The 20,514-nt window shown below is 34.5% G+C and overlaps 2 protein-coding genes across 2 annotated transcripts; both read right to left on the reverse strand.

Annotated features, from left to right (window-relative positions):
- Positions 1-327: 327 nt before the first annotated feature.
- Positions 328-1,641, reverse strand: LOC130797344 (uncharacterized). Its single transcript, XM_057659924.1, has one exon. It carries the CDS (start codon positions 1,355-1,357, stop codon positions 527-529), a length of 831 nt encoding a protein of 276 aa, XP_057515907.1. The 5' UTR covers positions 1,358-1,641; the 3' UTR covers positions 328-526.
- Positions 1,642-2,156: 515 nt separating this feature from the next.
- On the reverse strand, positions 2,157-18,815 carry LOC130797343 (probable aspartyl aminopeptidase). Its single transcript, XM_057659923.1, has 10 exons — positions 18,570-18,815; positions 18,394-18,481; positions 16,042-16,177; positions 12,496-12,768; positions 11,971-12,118; positions 11,449-11,688; positions 10,817-10,949; positions 9,655-9,836; positions 4,548-4,660; positions 2,157-2,764 (listed from the first exon to the last, which is right to left on the reverse strand). Exons 1-10 carry the CDS (start codon positions 18,732-18,734, stop codon positions 2,659-2,661), a joined length of 1,584 nt encoding a protein of 527 aa, XP_057515906.1. The 5' UTR covers positions 18,735-18,815; the 3' UTR covers positions 2,157-2,658.
- Between the last annotated feature and the right edge of the window lie 1,699 nt (positions 18,816-20,514).

Raw genomic sequence — 20,514 nt, forward strand, 5'->3', positions numbered from 1 at the left:
AATTTCATCAAGATACATAAAAGGTCTTATAATTGTCGGCTAGTCTCTTGAGAGACCGCCCAGCTCATTAAAACTTACTGTCTACTTACATTATTTTTAATGCCTATTTATCGTATCCTTAATACCTACTCACAATATCTTAAATGATTACTCACATTAGTTTTAATGCTTACTTACAATATTTCAAAAAAATATATATTAGACTGATCCAATTAGAGATGATCAAACTGTCCCTCATAAGAATTTGTGTATATTTGTTGGTCCTTCGTTGGAAAACAAAAACAAAACAGTAACAATACCACGTATAACTTATTTTTAAAACCCTTCAATGGAAAAGACGATCTTTTAACAAATTCTGATGATGATCACGAAATGATGAACCAAAGAAGATTCTATGTGTATCAAACGGACATCTCACATGTGGATAATAAACGACACTTCAACATTTATTTAAAAAAAAAGGGAAAAAAAACTTTGACAAGCATAAAATCTCCATGACAGTTTACACAATGAATAAATGAAAACATTAAAATCTAAACAAGGGTTGAGGGAATAAAGGGGATTTCTTCCTCCATACAAACAAATCAGTGAGCAAAGGAATAATTGGTTTCTTCTTCATACTTTTCTTGATATAATTAGTGTCTCCAAAATAAGAATCATAGTCAGTAATCCTCAATATTTGAGCTAATGTTGGAGAATCAACGTTACTATTCTTAACCATCGCTTCACATTTCTTCCTTTCTTCATTATCTTTAATTCCACTCTGTATTTCATCAACCAATGTAACTGATTTAGCAGCTGATTTTGATGCTTGTGCAGCCTCAACTTTAGCAATTTTAGACATATTCCTGTGAAGTTCTGCATTTAAAGAAGCCAATGCTACTTCAGTTTCTGATTCCCTTTCTTTCAGTAACTTCACTTCCATCTTTGTTTCTTGTAATTCGCTTTCAAGTCTCTTTAAAACCATCAACATCATAACTAAGTCGTTCCCATGTACGATTTTCCCATAATTATTATTATTGTTTTTATCATTGTTTGGTGTTTGAGTTTCAGGGCTTGTTCTGATTTCACTTGCTGTTTCCTTCACAGGAAAGTTTGATGATATGGTCGAAATAGTACTCGAACATGTTGGAGTTGGAGGACTTGGTGCAGGAGGTTTGTAAGCAGACGAATCTGATGGGTTATTTGATGTGCCATTTTCTGATTTAGGGGGCGGTTTTGAAGGTGAAGATGAATGGAATTGTTTAAGAAGAACACGTTCTCCAAAGATGGCGACTGCCTGTTTGACAGAGGGAAAAGGCCGAGAGGAATCGACTGTGGAGGGGGAGGAGGAGGAATCAGAGAGTGGAGTTTCCATGGTTGGAAATAAAGATGATTTGATGATGGAATTTGGAAAAGTATTGAAGTAGCAGCTTAAGAGTAAAGAGGTAGGAGAGATGAGTTTGTTTTAAGGTAAAGACTTGTTGGATGTTTGGTGAAAGGAAATATAATGTTTAGGTTTTACCTGCTTGGTTGTTGCATTGCTTGGTTAATCATTATTATGATGATTACCATAATCATTATCATTGTGTTACTCCTACATGCAAGGATGAAGATATGTACTCTTTGTTTGGGTGCAGAGAGCTTAAAAAGAGGTAATTAAGAAATGATGTAACATTTGGTAGTAAGAATTGGATTTTCCTATGATATTGACAATGATGTTTCCCTGGTTTCTAACTAGAAAAGGCATGACCCATGAGGATGTCCAAGCTACAAAAACTTAGGGTCAAAGGTATAGCCTTTACTTGTACTCAATTGACAACATAATTTCTCAATATTCTTTGAAATGACTACTTTTTAGGTGTGGTTTAATAATTTTTTAACTTTGAAATTACCTTTTTAAAAAAAAAAAATGAATCTCATTAAAATTGGCCAAACATATTCTTGGTGATGTTTAAGTCCAAAAATATATTGTATTTAAGATTATAAATATTAAAAATCAGATTAAGATTCTTGCCCGTTAAAGAGGCATTGTTTCAATCGCCTTCTCAAACTTAAAACGCTTGACAATGTCTCAAAAAAGTGGCCTTTACAATATGCACATTATATCAATAACGATACTTTAACCCATTTGTCATTTAATAACATTTTTATCTATCTGTAACATTTTTTCCCCATCAACATAATTTATCACTTCTATTATTTTTTAAATTTAACTTGGTCAAACTGGTCTAAGTACAAGTGTCTAAATTTAAAAAAAAATATATAAATATCAATAACATCATAGTATTTGTAACCACTTTAGTTAACAATCAAATTCTGATACAACCAATTGATAAGCGACTGTTACCAGTTATACTCTAGAAGTATGCAAATTTTCCTGATCACTTCTTTCCCTTGCATTTTTTGCTGACTGTTTTCCAAAGTTCCATTTTAGGAAAGTTGTTCATTTTGCATTTGTCTGATGTGGAACTGATAAGAAGATTTTCTGTCACATCTCGCTAAACTGATGCCCCGAAGGAAGAAGCTCGATGAATCTTCGACTAGTAAATGAAGAGATATAATTTTAACTTCAAGGACTGCAGTCTCAACACTTCAACAGAAAACCAAATGTGGAAAAGATGTTCCATCTACTGATGCACATTATGGAAGAGTAGAAAAAAGCTTGAAGTTGACATGCTAATCAACAGATAATCTTTTGTCGATGCTCGAGAATGTTTGGTAATATGCTTTGAAATGCTTATAAGCAATATCTACGTCAACCTTTCCGCATATCTCCCTCACACTACATAGAAAAGAAGTCATATAGCATCAGTATCAAATTCGCGTACTATCACTAAAAGTGGAAATTTAGTACTACTATGTCCCCTTGAATTTGCATCAGTTGCAAATAGGATGTTTCTTAAGGGAATGAGGGAATATGTAACATAAACAATAAAATTACATCCATTTCTCTTTTCGCCCCACCCCCAATATCAATATACATCTAGACCTGGAAAAACTAACCTGTACCTATTGACAAGATTTAAACGACGAACACCCAAAATGTAATCGGAAGAAGATAGCTCAATGTTTACCTGAAACCAAAACTAGTCTAAACCGAACCACATCCAAACTGAATGACTAATTAACTACTAATAATTTATTCTCTACAATAAGCTAATTGGTAACTAGTATATATCTAGCTATAACTCAAATGAACAAAAATCCATAGATTTAATCACCCATATATGACCTGAAGAGCAGAATACTGAAAGCACACTGAACAAATGACTTACTAGTCACTACTCACTACACAGTTCTAATATTAAGTATGTTAAATGTAAGTTATAGAAGTACTTAGCAACTTTGATTACTTAAGTAAAAGTTTCAGCAATTACACTATATACTATGGACCATGCTTTCTGCATCAGATCATCCTGGACTAGAATATTTACTTCTACAGTTCTACCGACATGTTTTCACCCACTCAACAGATCAAGAAACGGCTTGTGTTTAGTTACATATCTTTTTGCAGTGATCCAGATTGACAAATTCTGGAGCTTTCTTAATAAGTATGGTCTAATGAAATGGAAACTAAAATTTGGATCTTTGTTTATTGGACAATCACCTTATTTGCTAGTCAAATTATTTGTTACGAGGATTCCAAAGCTACCACTCCAAATATCACTTAACTTTGGGGATATTAACCTCTTGATCTAGAACATGTAAATTGTAGTTGTCTACACAAATGACCACATGGAGATAAATAGTTTTTGAGGATGAAAGTCTCTCCCACAATTGATGGGAGTTTTTCATTGCGGTTCAAATATGAGATCTACATCAAAGATGCAAATTCGAGTTTGTGATCTTATTGATCAAAGCATTAGGATCATTGACTCATTGGACCTAATGTCCATATTGAGATCTCTGGCACTACAAGGTGTATTAATCAGACTCTGGAACTCATGTCTGATGTGACATAAGTATGTGTTCAATAACATGAATAAATTATGGACAAATTCCATTTTACTGGTCAAAAGTAAAGTATCCAACCATCGTACCCATGTTTGAGGGTCAAAGATCTAATATGGGTACTTGTGATAATAATGAAGACTCCAAGTAGCATAAATTACAAGAGATCAAACATGAGAGAGGAAACTTTACCCATGTAAATGATAACAAAGACAATTTCTAATTGACCCTAGGTAACAAACATCATCAGAGTACACATGATTTAATAAGATATTCTAATATAATCCAGAATAATCTGAAACTAAAGAATTATAATTGTTTGACCCCGTCAAGAAGAATGAGTGGAAATAAATGTTGAGTGTGATTAACACTTTTTTGTGGTCAAACATTGGGGCAGGGGACTTGGTCATCATTCAGGTACATTCCTTTAATGAGGCCGAAGAAAGACAAAGTAATGTACCTGTGGTGGTTAAACAAATGGGCTAGTATAGTTCATGGTTAATTACTAGTGCCTCATCAAGGTTAGGCGCAATAGTACCCATTTTTAAGATCATTTGTCAATTCAATAACAGCCTTTTTACTATCGTCAGCAGCAGAATAGAGCATTTTGATACCTGTGCATGGAAAGTTGAGCAATGCCACAATCGACAGTTCGGATCCCAACACCTGTAGCAAGTATGGGCCCAATAGTAGATCCACAGCCCATGTCATTTCTTACCACAAATTCCTACACAGAACAATAAGCTTGAGTGGTTATTGCATGAAGTTATGTATTAGACTCAACAGAAAAAGTAATGGATGCAGGAGCAGGTCTTGATCTGCAGAACCCAAATCATTGCCTATTAGTTAAACCTATTAAGGAACCAAAATGAAACTTATGTCAGAAGAAGAAACTACAAAAGTGAAGAAATATATCTACCCCCTTAAAAATAGGTATCTAAAGCTACAAAGCTTGTCAATCCACACATCCCACCACAACTCTGTAATTTGTATATTGCAAAAGCTAGACTCACCCCTTTGCCCACAAGGTAAGCAAATTTGTATCAGAGAATTAACCAGTGCTGCACAGAAACAAATTCGATATGATACGAGAAACAAAAACGAAAACGGAAACGATAATTTGAAATTTTGGAAATGTAGGAAATGAAATTTACAATTTTTATATTTACAAGAAAAATAAGCACGAAAAGCTCCAATGTAAGAGTATTAACTTGATACTAGAGAGTAAAGACTAATGTGTACCCTTTTTTTTCATCTACAAATAAAAAATTTGAAACTTGATAACATTTCATGTACAATTTTTCAGTAAAACTTATAAAAAAGGTACTAGTATCTCACTTTAACCAAGAGTATTTTATTTGAACCGTAACATTAGGCTGTTTAGAGCCATTACTTTAATATTTTCTAAGAAGCCTCTTCAACTTCTTCATGAACCAATTGTGCAAGGTGAAGCTTCAGGCGGGGCTTCAATGATGGAATTCTATGTATTCTGGTGCTCGGGACAAAATAGAAATCAGAATGGAGTTAGTGTCATTATGGATGAACGGACATCTAAGGATGTAGTAGAAGAACGATACGATTATAAGAGTGGAAATTTTATATGGTAAAGAGATTTTGCATGTCATAGGTACCTATTCACACTCCAAGGGGGGGGGGGGTGCGATAGAGGAATCAATTAATAGGAAAATCTGGGAGGATCTTGATGATATGGTGCAAAATATACCAATGAATAAGATGCTCTATATCAAAGGTGATTTGAATGGGAACGTAGGGGTATGTCGCAGTGGCTATGGAAACGTTCATTAATTTTTGACTTCGGAACTAGGAATACAAAGGGAGTCCATTTAGGATTTTGCACTCTCATATGATTTGTGGGTGACTTTTAGAACTAGGAACACATGGTTTAAGAAGAGAGATAACCATTTGGTGACTTTTAGAACTAGAGTAAATGGAACCCAAATTGATAACTTTTTGACAAGAATAATAGATAGAGGTAGTTTCCTAAACTGTAAGGTTCTCACAGGTGAGTGTGTAGCCACCCAACACAAACTCCTTATCCTAGATGTTTTCCTTCAAGTGCGAACAAAGGTAAAGAAAACTAAAGAACCACGTAAGATTAAATGCTGGAGATCAAAAGATGATAGTGTTCATAATGTAAAAATGCGGTAACGGTTGTGATCGCGGTAACGAAACGCTGATGCGGTTACGGGGGTGATGCAGTTATCATATCGTCTAAATATCGATCAAATCCATAAGATATCCCTTAATACGACCCACAACGCGGTTTTTTTACACCTTTACAACGCGGGAAATATCGGTTCGTTTGTTTTGAAAACCTTAACGACGCGGCCGATACGATGCGATCCGGCCTCATTTTTATTCTATGATAATGCTAAAGTCTTCCCCGAGAAAGTTATTCTAGAAGTAGATTGGAAGATGACTTCGGATGCAGAGGATACTTGGACAAAGATGAAAACTTGCATCATTCGAACAAGTTAAGGAAATTTTAGGAGAATCACGTGGTAGTTTCATAGTAAAAAAGGATACAACATGGTGGAATAAGAAAGTCAAGACAATTATCAAGGAAAAGAAAAAAAATATTATCTTGCAATAGGATAATGCATGAATGAGAAAAACTTAGCCAAGTATAAGGTAATCAAAATTAAGACAAAAGTAGCTATTGGTGAGGCAGAATTGAAAGCGTTTAACAAACTCGATTCTAAAGAAGGAGAAAAGCATATACATAGGATGAGAAAGATGAAGCAAGCAAAAACTACTAACATAGCTGTAGTGGAGTGTATTAAGGATAATGATAAGGATAAGAACATTCTAGTTCAGGACAGGAACATCAAGGATCGATGAACGAATTATTTTGATGAGGTTTTTAATGAAGAATAAGGACATGTTGTAGGAGACACAACAATAATTCCCTTAGATGAAAATAGAGAATTTATGCGAAGCATACAAAAATCAGAGGTGATGGGGCTTCGAAGAAAACACTAAAAAAAGGCGGATAGGCCAAATGGTACCTATTGAGGTATGAAGATGAATAGGCCAAATGGTACCTATTGAGGTATGAAGATGCCTAAGGATGATTGGGATGACATGACTAAATGATCTATTCAACAAGATCTGAAGGACAAATAAGATGTCCAATGGATGGACACTCTAGTGCCTATTTACAAGATGTGACCCATATAATTAGGTTTGTACTGGAAAAAATAGAGAGTGGCTATTGGAATATTATGTGATGGACGTGTGTCCTTGTTAAAAGGTGCGTTTTATTGAGTGGTTATTAGATAGGCGCTACTATATGGAATAGAATGTTGGGCTTTTAGAAAGAAACATAGTAGAAAGATGGGAATAGCGGATATGCAAATTCTTCGATAGATAAGTGGGCATACTTTGAGGGATAAAATTCGAAACGAAGATATAAGAAATGGTTTAGGAGTTGAAAATATTAAGGAAAAGATGAAAGAAAATCGTTTAAGATGGTTTGGGCATGAGCAAAGACGAGGTATCAGCGAATCGGTAAGAGAGATAGAAAATTGGAGCTCAAGAGACTTAAAAAGAGGGCGCAGAAGAGCAAAGATGACCTGGAGGAAAGAAGTAGAAAATAAAATAAATAACCTAGACTTACAAATTGAGATGGTAGAAAATTGAAATGAATGGAGAAGAAGAATTCATGAGGACGACCAGTGGAACTGATAGGTTCATCATTCATGTAGCAGACCCAATTCTTTTAGGATTAAGACTCTGGCATTGTTGACTTTGATTATTTAAATCAACCTCACACTCTCTAGGCCATTGAGTTTCTCTACAAACTCAACTTCCCAACAGGAACAACCCGTTGTTCCTGAACTCACCTACTTCGACTCAAACTTTTTTCTCTTCTAGAATCAACCCCAAATCAAGTGGTACTGGTTCATTTAAATCCAACTCATACCCCCATTCACAGAAAAACTCATAAGGATAAAAACTTACTATTTGCATAAAAAAGACCTACTTTTTATTGGCAGCAAAAACTTGTATATCTAGAGAATAGTTTGTAAGTTTGTAATTTAATCTTTCCAAGTGCTCCACTTTTATAGCAAATTAAGGCAAGAATAATTGCCTTGTAAGCTGCAACTGCTACCTTTCTTTTTAAGTTCCAAGGAACAAGGGAAAAGTAATGTTTACTAACAACAGATATAAAGACACATATAGGCTGTTGAGAAAAGCAGAAATAGTATAGTCACTATAGAAGCAGTTTCTAAAGTAGTGGAGAGCATAAAGGAAGTCTTTTAAACTCCACTGGTTTTCGCAAAAACCGTTCAACTACCAAATAGAAGATTTATCTTTTTTATGCAACTAGTTAATTTATATCCATACAAACAACTAGGAAATTAAAAGCTTCAAAAACTCTTAAAAGCCACATTGTTATATTCTCCAAGACTTGAATTCACTGCTCTCATTCTTATCCTGCAACATGCTGGCACAATAGGAACAATGCAACAATGCAGTAGCTCCTTTGAGGAACAGAAACATTCTTAATTCAGCAATAGAGCAGCAACTCTTATTGGAACATTGCTTCAAGCCATTATGTTCCTACTCTAGAATAATCAACAAGACCCTATTTCGAATCACATGATCACAACACTTAAGCAGCAACCACATTAGAAAGGTTTGGTCATCATCAAACCTGATAGGGTCAACAATAAGAAGTTGCATGGAACGACAAAATGAGGATGAAGTAGCTAAGTGGGAACTGTTGGTGTCCGATAGGATGGAAATCAAACTTTTAGTTAGATCCATAGCTATGGAGTGTAATACACAAGTATTTTCTGTGGTGATGTAAGGGAGGAGCAAGGGCGTTTGAGGGGACTAGGGGGTAGGTTAGTGACGTGAACGTTGCACGTAAATATGGGTGTTAGAGTAGAGATATAAAGTAGAGTATTGTATTGCGTAAAGATAGAATAGCTCTTCGAGGGACTCTAGTCTAGACTGCCAAGTGTAAGAATACTATTTTCTCAATACAAAAGCATGATTTGCTTCATTCCCTCCCCTTCTTTAAATTGCATATATGAGGGTATCTTCTTATGCAAGAAATAACAAGATAGATATTTGTAACAAAATAACAGAAAACATTCCCAAGAGAATTCTCTTAATTGCCTCTTTTACCCTCTTTTCCCTCATTTCCTTGGTGTCTCGGCAATGATCATCAATAACATAAGCCTAATGATGACAATCATTGTATGGTGATCTCTAGTACACTATCTTTTGACATTTTTGTTTGTGTTGTCACCGATGATACTTTCTATATGGCAATTGGCAAGGTGTCTTCCTTTTGTGACAGACACAGTTAAAAGACTTACGGAAACAGCTTCCTTCAAGAAATCAAAGACATGGCTGGGTACAATTTACCATCTTAATAAATCTTCGTAGCATCTGATTCAAAGTTTTGAAGAAGGGTAGAACAATGCAACATGCTCATTTAAGAAAGTGATGGACAACATATTCAATTGCACTCTAAGGCTAAATATTTTATCCTATCAAAAAAATTATCAAATTCATGAGAAACACAAAATCAATGAAATTCCTTTCAAATTTAATAAGAACTCAAATATATATTAAAAAAATACGATTTTTAACCAGATAATCAAAGAAAAGTGGTAGATCAATCACATATAATAATTGAAAAAGACTTACTCATGGGCAATAATTTGTTAAAAACTTAAATACCTGAGTAGGTAGGTTATGGATTCTTGCTACTTCTTTAAAAAGAAAAGCAGTAACCCCACTAGTAGCATATCGCTGATTTGCATTATGTTTTATTACGAGCCCCTTTTGCATTTGTGGCCGATGATTTTCTTCATGTTTGTCCATAAAATTTGGGTGTACTCCATGAGCCATGTCAGCTGAGACTATTATTCATTGGTCCAAACAAAATTAGATATTATGCTCCAAGCAGAATACCTCAAGAAACTAAGATGCAAACAACTAGAAAAAATTCTAATGCACTTCTAAAAGCAAAAAAATAACTAAAATATTAGCAATTGCGTTTTTCTCCATTAGCAAGTGTAATTCCAAGATTGAAACCCCATTCCAATCGGTTTAGTCCATCAGCAAAGGAGATCACATCCGTAGGGATATAGACCAATGTATCACCATGTTGTGTTTCAAAACGGGTAAGGTAGTTAAGCAACATACCCCTGTTGGACTTCTCATTCAGGGATCCTTTTAAGGGATGAAAAGAATGGAAAATATTGCCTAGGAAAGCCACAACTCAGAACATGGTCAATTTAAAAATTATGACATTTATCGACATGCCACCACCTGTTCATTAGGATCATCAATTCATCATAGGTTGTTAAAGCATGCATTCCGTTATCACAGAAATAATCACAAATAGCACACCCAGCATTTGAGGCCAGAAAAATTAAAGAGCAGGATCTGGAGCAGTGGCTAATAGACTGCAACATAAATGGAATATCCAAAAACCTTTGCTTCTAAAGAAATTTGAAATAGGTGTGCCATGATTGAACGTTTCTGTCCACTTGCTACATGGACACAGTGCAATGTCTGATTCTCAGAGGGGGCCAGGGGCCTTTGAGTTCAGTTGATTTTGCTTTAAAGTGGTATGATAGCAAGATGTTTTTTGGGTTTGTTAATCCCAATTACTAGCTCTCACCAATTGGCCTACAGAACTAACCTATCTACTGCCTTTAACCAGTTAACTACTCTAGGCATCTAACAATGAAAAGACCCCATAACACAATAAAAAAAGCGACCAAATAGATTTAAATGATCAGAAAGCATGAATCCAGCAAAAAAGAGTAGGAAGTGTTAGGTCAAGAATCACAGAGATCCACCAACCATTAATTTTGTATCGCATAAAATATACCTAAAAAGGATTGTCGTATTGCTCTTTCTACAGCGCCCTCACCAATATTTTCATGAGCCAAGCAACTAACTATGCGTCTCACAGCTTGAAACATTGTTGGTGCACCAGCACCTTGAATTGAGTTAGAACCCACCTGCAAAACAAGTGTTTGATAAATAATATTCAAACATACTATGTTCATTTTTTTACTCAACATTATTGTGGCCTATAAAATCAAGAAGAGCAATGCCATGGATGTGCAATCATGTGGGTGGGGAAGGAGGAGAGAGAATGAGTATTAAAATCATGGTATAGCGGAAGAAATAGAGTGAATACATTCATGGTGAAAGAAGGGCTAGTTGAGGATAAATTTGTAAGTTGTAGACAAACAAAAAGAGTGTGTGTGTGTGTGTGTGTGTGTGTGGGGACGGGACACAACATAAGATGAACAAATATAAGTACATGACTAAATGTCTAAAGCTTAGAAGTTAATAGAGAGAGTGTGTGAAAGCGAAATCAATGGAATTCCTTCCTCCCCAACGTAACTATGGTTGGGGCAACTGTCACACAATGCACTGGAATGGATTGTTGTTACAGTGCAACACTATCACACTTCAACAAGAAAAAGAAAATGTATTTCAAAAAATCTGTACCTCTTCGTTATCAAATAAAGCAACCATCCGTACAGCATCTTCATTAGACAAATCTTTGGGACATGCACAAGAATCAATAAAAGCTCTTAGGGCACAAAAACTTGAAGCAAGATTATCTAATCTTCCAGAAAAAATAAACTCATTGTTCATGCCCCCTAGACAGCTGGGTTGAGTATCACAAACATTAAGCTCAACAGTCACTATGTCTTCAACACTACAATCCAGTTCTTCTGACAAAACCTGCAAATAATTAGTAAGGCGCATCAAAAATTAGAAAAGAAAAGTGTTTATTATTTTTCCTTTGTTAGGATCAGTATATGCTCGCCTATGATGCAAGGACATGTTACTCAGACTTGAGCACAAGGGTCCGTTATGGAGACATCCAAAATACAGCTTCTTTTTTAATTTGATTTCTGTAATGACATTAACTAATATGGAACAACTTGACTAGGGGACCCATAACATACTACAAACCATGTAATTAAGTGCACATAACTAAGTAAGAGCTCAAGTTAGTTATACCTCCAGAAGTTGCGGATGATGCCAAGCATTAGAAGATTTTTTGGGACCCTTTTCTTTGGACTCTGAAAGCTCTTCTTCAGGTTTTATGGACAGCAATGGAACAAGATGCGTCTCAAGGTTAGGTTTGAAACCATCCTGATTCACTGTTCTAATGAGAAGCAAAAGAAAAAGTAAATGAGATATTATGGATCAAGCAAAAATCCCAACCTCCCTCAAATAACAAGTTTGATCACCGCTGGGAGGGGCAAACAATAAGTTTATTGCCATTTTCTATTGATATTAGAGTGCTCAACTTGAATAGTTCTGCATCCCAGGAAATTTTTGGGCTCAAAAAATTCATAACAAGATTCTATGCTAAAGAATGTAGAAAACTGAAAACATCAGCTAGCTACCTAACTTAGTTGATGAGTAATATAGCCTTTGTACAAACTTCCCATTCAACAACTAATAGAAAAATCCAAGCCTCGAAAAGATAAAGAAATAATAATGTTTAAGAGTTAATTTTGTCAGACTTAAAGAACGGACCGGTTAAGATGAATAGCGAGAGTAGGTATACGTAACAATGGCCTCTTTACTTTCACTAGTCTCTGAGTAAATGAACCACCTTCACTTTTCACTATAACTCTTCCAGCCACACTCAAGTCTCTATCAAACCAAGTGTGCCACAAACCCCCTCCATAGGTCTCCACATTTAGCATTAGATATCCAGGTTTTGAAGATGCTGAAATTGGTTTTAGTTTAAGACACGGACTGTCAGTGTGAGCTGCAATGACATGAAATCCACTGCCAATGTTGTACCTGAAAAACAAAAACAGCTTTCAGTTCATATATGCTTCACATCTTTACACAATTTGTTAAGCTTAGTAACAAGCTACGCAAATGGTGATCAATAATGGTTGTTTCCACTTTCCAGGACATTATAATGAAGTCAAGAGATTAAAATTTTCTGAAGCCAATGCAAGATAAAGACAAGGCAATGTAATAGCAATTTGGCATATACAACGAAGCAATAGGGTAACTCTTATGTTACTTGGACTCTGGTACTGATGTCGGATACTGGTATGTGTCCAAGTGTCGTATATGTCTAAATATTCAATTTTACGCCTAAAATGAAGTGTCTAAGTGTCATACCAAAATATCCAAGCATCAAGGATCGGACATGGGTAGGTGAAGCAAAATGAAGAGTCTGAGTAACATAGGGGCAACTTGAGAAAATCAGAAATGGATATACCCTTCCTTACATATTTTTCAAGTGAAAACTTCTATTGAGCATGCTTGGGGCGGAAGTAAGACAAGGTCCAAGAGGTATCATTTAAACTAAAGAAAAGAAAGGTGAGCAGATGTCAGTATAAAGAGAAAATGAAAGGTGAATGGAAGTTATAGAATAGAAGATGGGATGGTGGTGATGTGATGAGAATAAAGGATAGGGGAAACTATTACCCTCATTTGAGAGATAATAGTTACCCACCCCCTAGGGTAATTATTACCCCCCTTAAATAGGTAATTATTACCCCCCTTAAATAGGTAATAATTCCCCATTCCTCCCTTACCTCATACTATAAATACATTAGCCCCATCACCACCATCTCCTTTCCTCTATTCATATCTTCGCTCACCTTAATCTTCCTTTATATGACTTATATTACCCCTACCCCATCCTCCCCCCAAGAAAAAAATTCCAGCAAAAACAACATTTCATTACCCCAATGCCATTAAGTGGCTCCAACCTAGGGTGGGGTTTGGGGGAGTCAGGCAACCTTACTCTTGTTAGTAACAAAACTAACATAGAAGTTGTTTCCAATTGACCCTTGGTAGATAACATCATCAGCTACATCGCAAAAATACGAAGTGCACGTGATTTAATGAGTCATTTTACTATTGCTCATTAGAATTCGAAACTAAAGAACTATAAATCTTTAGCCCAATAGAAATAAGGGATACCCCCAAAAAAATGAACATGCCTTTTAAGTAACCAATATGAATATCTACACAAAATTAGCAAAAAATACAAGCACTAAGACAATCACAAAAGATACTTCTCCAGAAGAGCATATGCTTAACGTGTCTATGTTTCAAGAGTCATGTTCAGTTACAAAATTTTAAGTTAAGAAAACATGTATTAACAACTAAATATTATGAGGTGATTAATATTTACAAAAATCTTCAGGATGTCGAGCATCCATGCTAATGCAGAATAGCTACGAGTGCCACAAACAAAGTTATCTTTGGAAAGAATAAGTTATAGACATGTAGTCTGGAAATAATTATGTAATTATCACACATACAAGTTTACGTTTTGAATTGTGTCATCAATTATTTCAATTAGCAATAAATAATTTAGAGTAAACTCAAACGATAAAAGAAAGTAAAGTTCTAGTCAACTTGCATAGCTCTTTATAATAGTTAAGTAAATGACCCAACTAGAGAAAAGCATAATTAAACAACATCAAACTATAGAGCACAAAAATTGCAGCAGCTATCATGGGGATAAAAGGTATTTATTTTTAATATTTGAACATCCACTATAAGGATAAATACCACAATTCTTTCCTTAATATAAGTGTAAAAGAATGTGTGTAGACACGCTCACATATAAAACAAAAATTCAAAGACACAAATTCATACATGCACAGTTCTGGTAATCAAAATTTAGATACTGTGCACTATTAAAAGATAACTAATACAGATAAGCAAAGATTTTTTAATGCTTTTCTACTATTTCAAAGGATTACAAGTATCCTGATCCTTCTAGTATGTAAAACACAAAGTTTTGTAACAATTATATATTAATATCAAAGATATGCTCATATAAAGTATTATCTTTGTTAATGATGATCAGTGTAAAATAATCCGTTAGTTAATTCGCTTTAAAATTCACAATTTGCACAAAACGCACAAAGTTGGTCTAAAGTCAGCCCTAATTCGTCTTTTTTAATTCGCGAAGAGATTAATGAATCATGTGACACTAATGATGATATCTCACATTAATTTTTTTGGTTCAAGTGGCCAACCCCAAATTGTTGGAATCAAGGGTTTTGCACTTCATTATAGGGTTTTTGTTCCTATATGGATTTCTTGAGACTCTAGAATTATACGGGAAAAAATAACAATATTATGTCACACCGGAAATGAGGAAGGTCCAGCTCATAACATATAAGAAGCGTAATAAAAACAAGTTGGTTGGGCCAGATGGCAAACAGAATAACTGATTCAGTTATACAACTATATTTTAGGAGATCTGTTAGAGTTTTATTTAGCATTATGTTAAGAGTTTGTTTTAGCTTTGTATGTATACATAGATATCTAGGATGTAATTCAGAGAGTGTTGCAGGACTCAAACTTAGCTATACAATGGAACAACAATGCCAGAGTCTTAATCTTATTAGGGATATTCAATAACAAGGATACTATTATATTTCATTTGGTCCTATCTAGCACTACTTGTACAAGAATGAAGAATCAAATTCCTATAATTTTACATATATTTTCCTCCTCCATCCATTCTTCTTTGTTGTCATATTCTCTTCTATATCCTGTTTTTCCATGACATTCTTCAACAATACAAAAACATCCAACAAATTCTTGTCTACTTAAAGCAAGGATATGGAGCATGAGTAAGAAGGCAAAAGAGAAAAAAAGTATTCTTAGGACTTCTCTTATCACGCAACTCCATCTCCCCCCTTAAAATTAACAAAAGAAAACAATTGTTATTACAATTGAGTACATTTATAATTTAACCTTACATAGCATAAGAGTAGCAACAAATACCCTATCAGACAGAACTCTATCTCATACATATTGAGTATTAGTTTTATGTTTACATCTGACAACAAAGCAAATCAGCTAATCATGGTTAGTTTTAGGTCCACACAAGTAAAACAAGGTATTAAATTACAACACAAGTCAAGTAATATAAATATAGCAAAGAGAACATACAACATAGAAGCGCATGCTATCATAAATCAGAAATGAGTATCACAAATTATACCGAAACTTCATAATTTTCATATAATTATTACAAGGTAGATAACAATTACTAGCAGGCTAAGCTTTAACAAAATTCAATCTTACTTTTCACCAATGGAAAAAGCAACCAAAGAAGACATATTTCTTGTAAAGAAGTATCGACCACCAGGCTCAAGTTCCCACTCCTCATTTTCGTTCAGCAGGTGGAATCCAGCCACAAGCAGTTGTCTCTTCGCTTCAGCTGCAACTCAATGTCACCATGATCAATAAACTAAGGTCTTAGAAATTTATTTCCTGAAATAAAACTTCTCATAGAGTATGTTAGTCAAAATTACTGGAGAGAAGGGTAATGTTACATAGGTAGCCAGAAATGACAAAAGCTGAAGATCATAGATCCTTGTTTTATCCATAAATTCCATATAGTATACAGCAATATCAAGAGTCTTTAAAAAAATCCCTTAAGCTAAGAGTATTATTCATGATAGAGCCAGTGCAACAGTTTATGTGAATCCCAAAAAACTTCTTAAAATTAGATTTCTATTTTAACATATACCCACCATTTGTTTATCACTCATTACTTCTCTCCTTGGATCCACCTATGCTTACCTTACTCAAAACTAACCCCCCCCCCTCCCCCCCAATTAGAAGTTTAGACTAATTGAATACTAATATGATAAAAATAACCACAATCTCCTTCACTAGAATAGAAATTGATAATCACACAACTTACCTCATAAAAATTTGTGTTATTCCAAATATTAGAGCTGATTTGTGACAAAGGAAGCAATTGACTAAGTATAAAGCAAATTGAGCTTGAAATTTTCAATATTAATGATGATGGTTGTGTGAAGGATTACTCTTCTCAAGACAATGAGAGTCCCTCGTATAAAAAATTGGCCCAACTTTCAAGCCTCATCGCTCACAATGATAAAAATTGAGTTATATAGATTCATTCCTACTACAGAAACAAAAAACAACTTAGAACGCTAAAATGCTAATTTAGAATGCGACAATAACCAAGAACACCAAAACAAAAAAAAAAAAAAAAAAAAGAACTTCATATAGATTAGCTGCTTGATTTGGTGGAGTAGTTTAAAATAATCCAATTATAAAAAAAAATGCTACTAACAAAGTCAGACTTTTCCAACACTAGGATAGTTAACCAAATGGTAGCTAAGACTAAGATAGGTTGAAGATGAATGATGAATCTCAAGCAAAAGATAAAAAAAAAAGTGCTCTGGGATAAATATGTTTAAAAAAGAAGCACGAAATGGGAGATAAAAGGATAGAGATCATGCATGCCATAGCCCACACATGATGATTTTGAGAAGAAATAGTTAACGTGAACAATACAAACATTCGCTAATTTCCCTACAATAATATCAACTTTTGATTAACAATGAATAATACCAACTTAGGGTTTTTTACTCGAAAAATACCAAACTTTTGTTTAACCATTAATTTACCTTTGTTTTTTCGTCAATAACCTACTATAAACAAAAGTTGGTATTATTCTAGGCAAACACTCCCCTATGTTTGCATTATTCATCATTAATCAAAAGTTGGTATTAGGGAAATCAATGGAAGTTTGTATTATTCATGGCTTTTCCTTTTGAGAATGGTTATCAAGTCCCTTTTCATCAAGTTTACATAGCTTAGAGGCATCTAGTTATTCATTATGTCCAATTTCCCTCATCTTTGGCCTAATTGAGGATTAATAAAATCCATTTCTATAGTGAAAGGATCAAGGCTTATATAAACCAAGATGCTTGATGTGCACTAGTTTCCACTTTCCAGAGTCCATTGTTGGCCTTTTACTCTAATTTATCGCTTGCTTGGATAAATTTATGCAGGTTTTATTCCCTACTTGCTATTCATGTTTATAAATGGAGAATACAAAAACAACAGCAATAATGCCAGAGCTTCAATCCAAAAAGATTGGATCAGCTAAATGAACCATAAATGTGTCTCATTAATAGTCCACATAAATTCTCCATCTCCATTCATTTTGACTATCTACCATCTCAACGGGTAAACTTAGATTCTAATATCATTTCATTTTTCTTCTTTTTGATAAGGTTAATATCAGTTCAACTTAAGCCCACCACGTCATCTTCGATCCCCCCTCTTTAAATCCCGCAAGTACCAACTTTCTATCATCCTTGTTCGTTCCTCAACACTCCATCGCAGCTAACATAAAACACCTTAAACAATTCTCAGTCTGTCTTGTCCTCAATTCAAATTAAAAAATTATCCTAATAAATTCAAGCAGAAAATAACTGAGCAAATGAAATTTGGTAGATTTCTATCCAAGAATACACTGCCAACAAATATAACAATCCTTAGAATAAAGTAAATATCTGATAAATACAAAACATTACCAATTGCCAAACAAAAAAAGCATATATATGCGAAACAGTATACTCATTGGTATGAATAGGCCAAAATGGAGCGTACCAGTAGCATGAAATTGGGTCCAAGATTCATTGAGATAGTTGAGAAAATCCCCAATAATCGACCCATTTGATTCACTGTTGGAAGAGCTCTACATATACACATTAAAATCAAACATGAATAAGAAGAGATAACAAACAAAAAAAAATCACGTAGGCAATGGAGACAGAAAAAAAAACCTGGTTGATGTGATCAGAATTAGAGGACAAACAACGAAATGAAGAAAAGGTGCGACAAGAAGGGGTAGCAGAATACAGCTTAGTAAGTTTATTCGGAGGAAAGAGAAAGCATGGTTTGAAGAGATTAGGATGCTGTTGCAGTTGGAGCAGTTGCAGTCTCGCCATTTTTGCTTCTTTAGCTGTCGAGTCTGGAGGATTGGCTACCCTATATCAGTACTATTCACTATCCAGTACTCTCATGTGGTGTGCACGTGTGGTATTCCAGATCTTTGTTAAATAAAACAACGAAAATTAAATTTAAAAATATCATGTTTATGCTGTTGAATGATAAAAGTATCACCTTAATAAATATAGAATAGAAGTACATAAAAATTCTACTTTTATTTCTTTCATTCATCTAAATCGTTTTTTGTTGCTATCTCTAAATTTATATTGTTGCATTTAAGCTCTTTGTTGTTACTATACCACATATGTACATCAATGAAAGATTATACGAACGGATATTAAAAAGTAAACTAATACAAAAGTACTTTATATGAATAAATAATATAAAAGTGAGAGTTTTAGTATATCAATCAAAAGGTGGAGTTTTTATTATCAAATATGGTAAAAGTGGATTTTTTTTAATTATAATTTTCAAAATACAATTCAAGATCTTTAGAGTTTAATTTGCAAAATTATATACACTTAATGGATCTGTTTAGCAGAATTTTAAAAATATCATGTGCTCTCGGATGATATAAGTATCACCTTCTATTAATTAATGATATACATAAAAATTCAACTTTTGTATCTTTTATTCATCTAAATTACATTTTTTTTATTGTCTCCTAAGCTTGTATAGCCACATCCAATTTCCTTATTGTTATTGTATAACATATTTATATCAATAGAAGATTACAAGAATTGATATTAATAGGGGTACGTTGTCAATCTTACATGACACGGGCTATGCAATATAACCTATTTAATGTTGTTGCTGGGGAGTCATTAGTCCAAGGTACTTTAGCTTCTAAGTTTAAAGGGTATGTTATTGTTGAAAATACTTCACATGTGAGACAAGATCCCACATCGATAAAATAGTGGGTTGTTAACTTACATATATACTGGATGGGTTAATCTTCCTACAACCATATGATTTTTGGGAAATAATGAACCTCACCAAGTGTATGTGCAAGTCAACGCTTTTGACCAGTGGGTTTGTGGGCGCGAGCCCACGGGTGTCCCCTGTCCACACGAGTGGGCCACGGTGAGATTATGTGACGAATTGTCACGGCCTAACATGGTATCAGAGCCGAAGGTGGTTTCTGGTATGATGTGACTCACATGTGAGGGGGAGTGTTGGAAATACTTCACATGTGAGATAAGATCCCACATCGATAAAATAGTGGATTGTTAACTTGCATATATACTGGGTGGGCTAATCTTCCTACAATTATATGGTTATAGGAAATAATGAACCTCACCAAGTGTATGTGCAAGTCAACGATCTTGACCCGTGGGTTTGTGGGTCTGAGCCCACGGGTGTCCCGTGTCCACATGAGTGGCCCAGGGTGAGATTATGTGACGAATTGTCATAGCCTAACATGGTATCAGAGTCTTATATTGGGCCGGCCCACTTTTCAATTTAAAAAAAATAAATAAAAACAAAAACATAAACTGAAATGCGTGTAAGGTAATAACACTCCATCAGAAACTTTTTCAACTTTCATTTCTCTTTCCTAACAAAACCCCTCAAACTACCCAAAAATAATAACTCCTTGAATTTCAGTTTTCAATCGCCATTTTCGACCATAAAGCTTTCTATCTTCAACATTTGCTTAGTTCTCATCAAAAAGTATGTATCTTCTTCGATATTTACAAGACCATCAAAGGTATGTGTTTATGTTTCATCTTCACCATTTTCGTTTTCAAAGCTTTCATTTTTATTTTTTATTTTTGGATT

The sequence above is a fragment of the Amaranthus tricolor genome, chromosome 12 (genome assembly GCF_026212465.1).
Source record: "Amaranthus tricolor cultivar Red isolate AtriRed21 chromosome 12, ASM2621246v1, whole genome shotgun sequence".
Classification (NCBI taxonomy): domain Eukaryota; kingdom Viridiplantae; phylum Streptophyta; class Magnoliopsida; order Caryophyllales; family Amaranthaceae; genus Amaranthus; species Amaranthus tricolor.

Coding starts and splice junctions, on each gene's coding strand:
- LOC130797344 (XM_057659924.1), bottom strand. CDS start 1,357: ATGGAAACTCCACTCTCTGATTCCTCCTCCTCCCCCTCCACAGTCGAT.
- LOC130797343 (XM_057659923.1), bottom strand. CDS start 18,734: ATGGCGAGACTGCAACTGCTCCAACTGCAACAGCATCCTAATCTCTTC. Junction 12,769..16,041: donor GCTTTTTCCATTGGTGAAAA/GTAAGATTGAAT, acceptor TTTGTTTTTCAG/GTACAACATTGGCAGTGGAT. Junction 4,661..9,654: donor TCCATAACCTACCTACTCAG/GTATTTAAGTTT, acceptor TGTTCTGTGTAG/GAATTTGTGGTAAGAAATGA.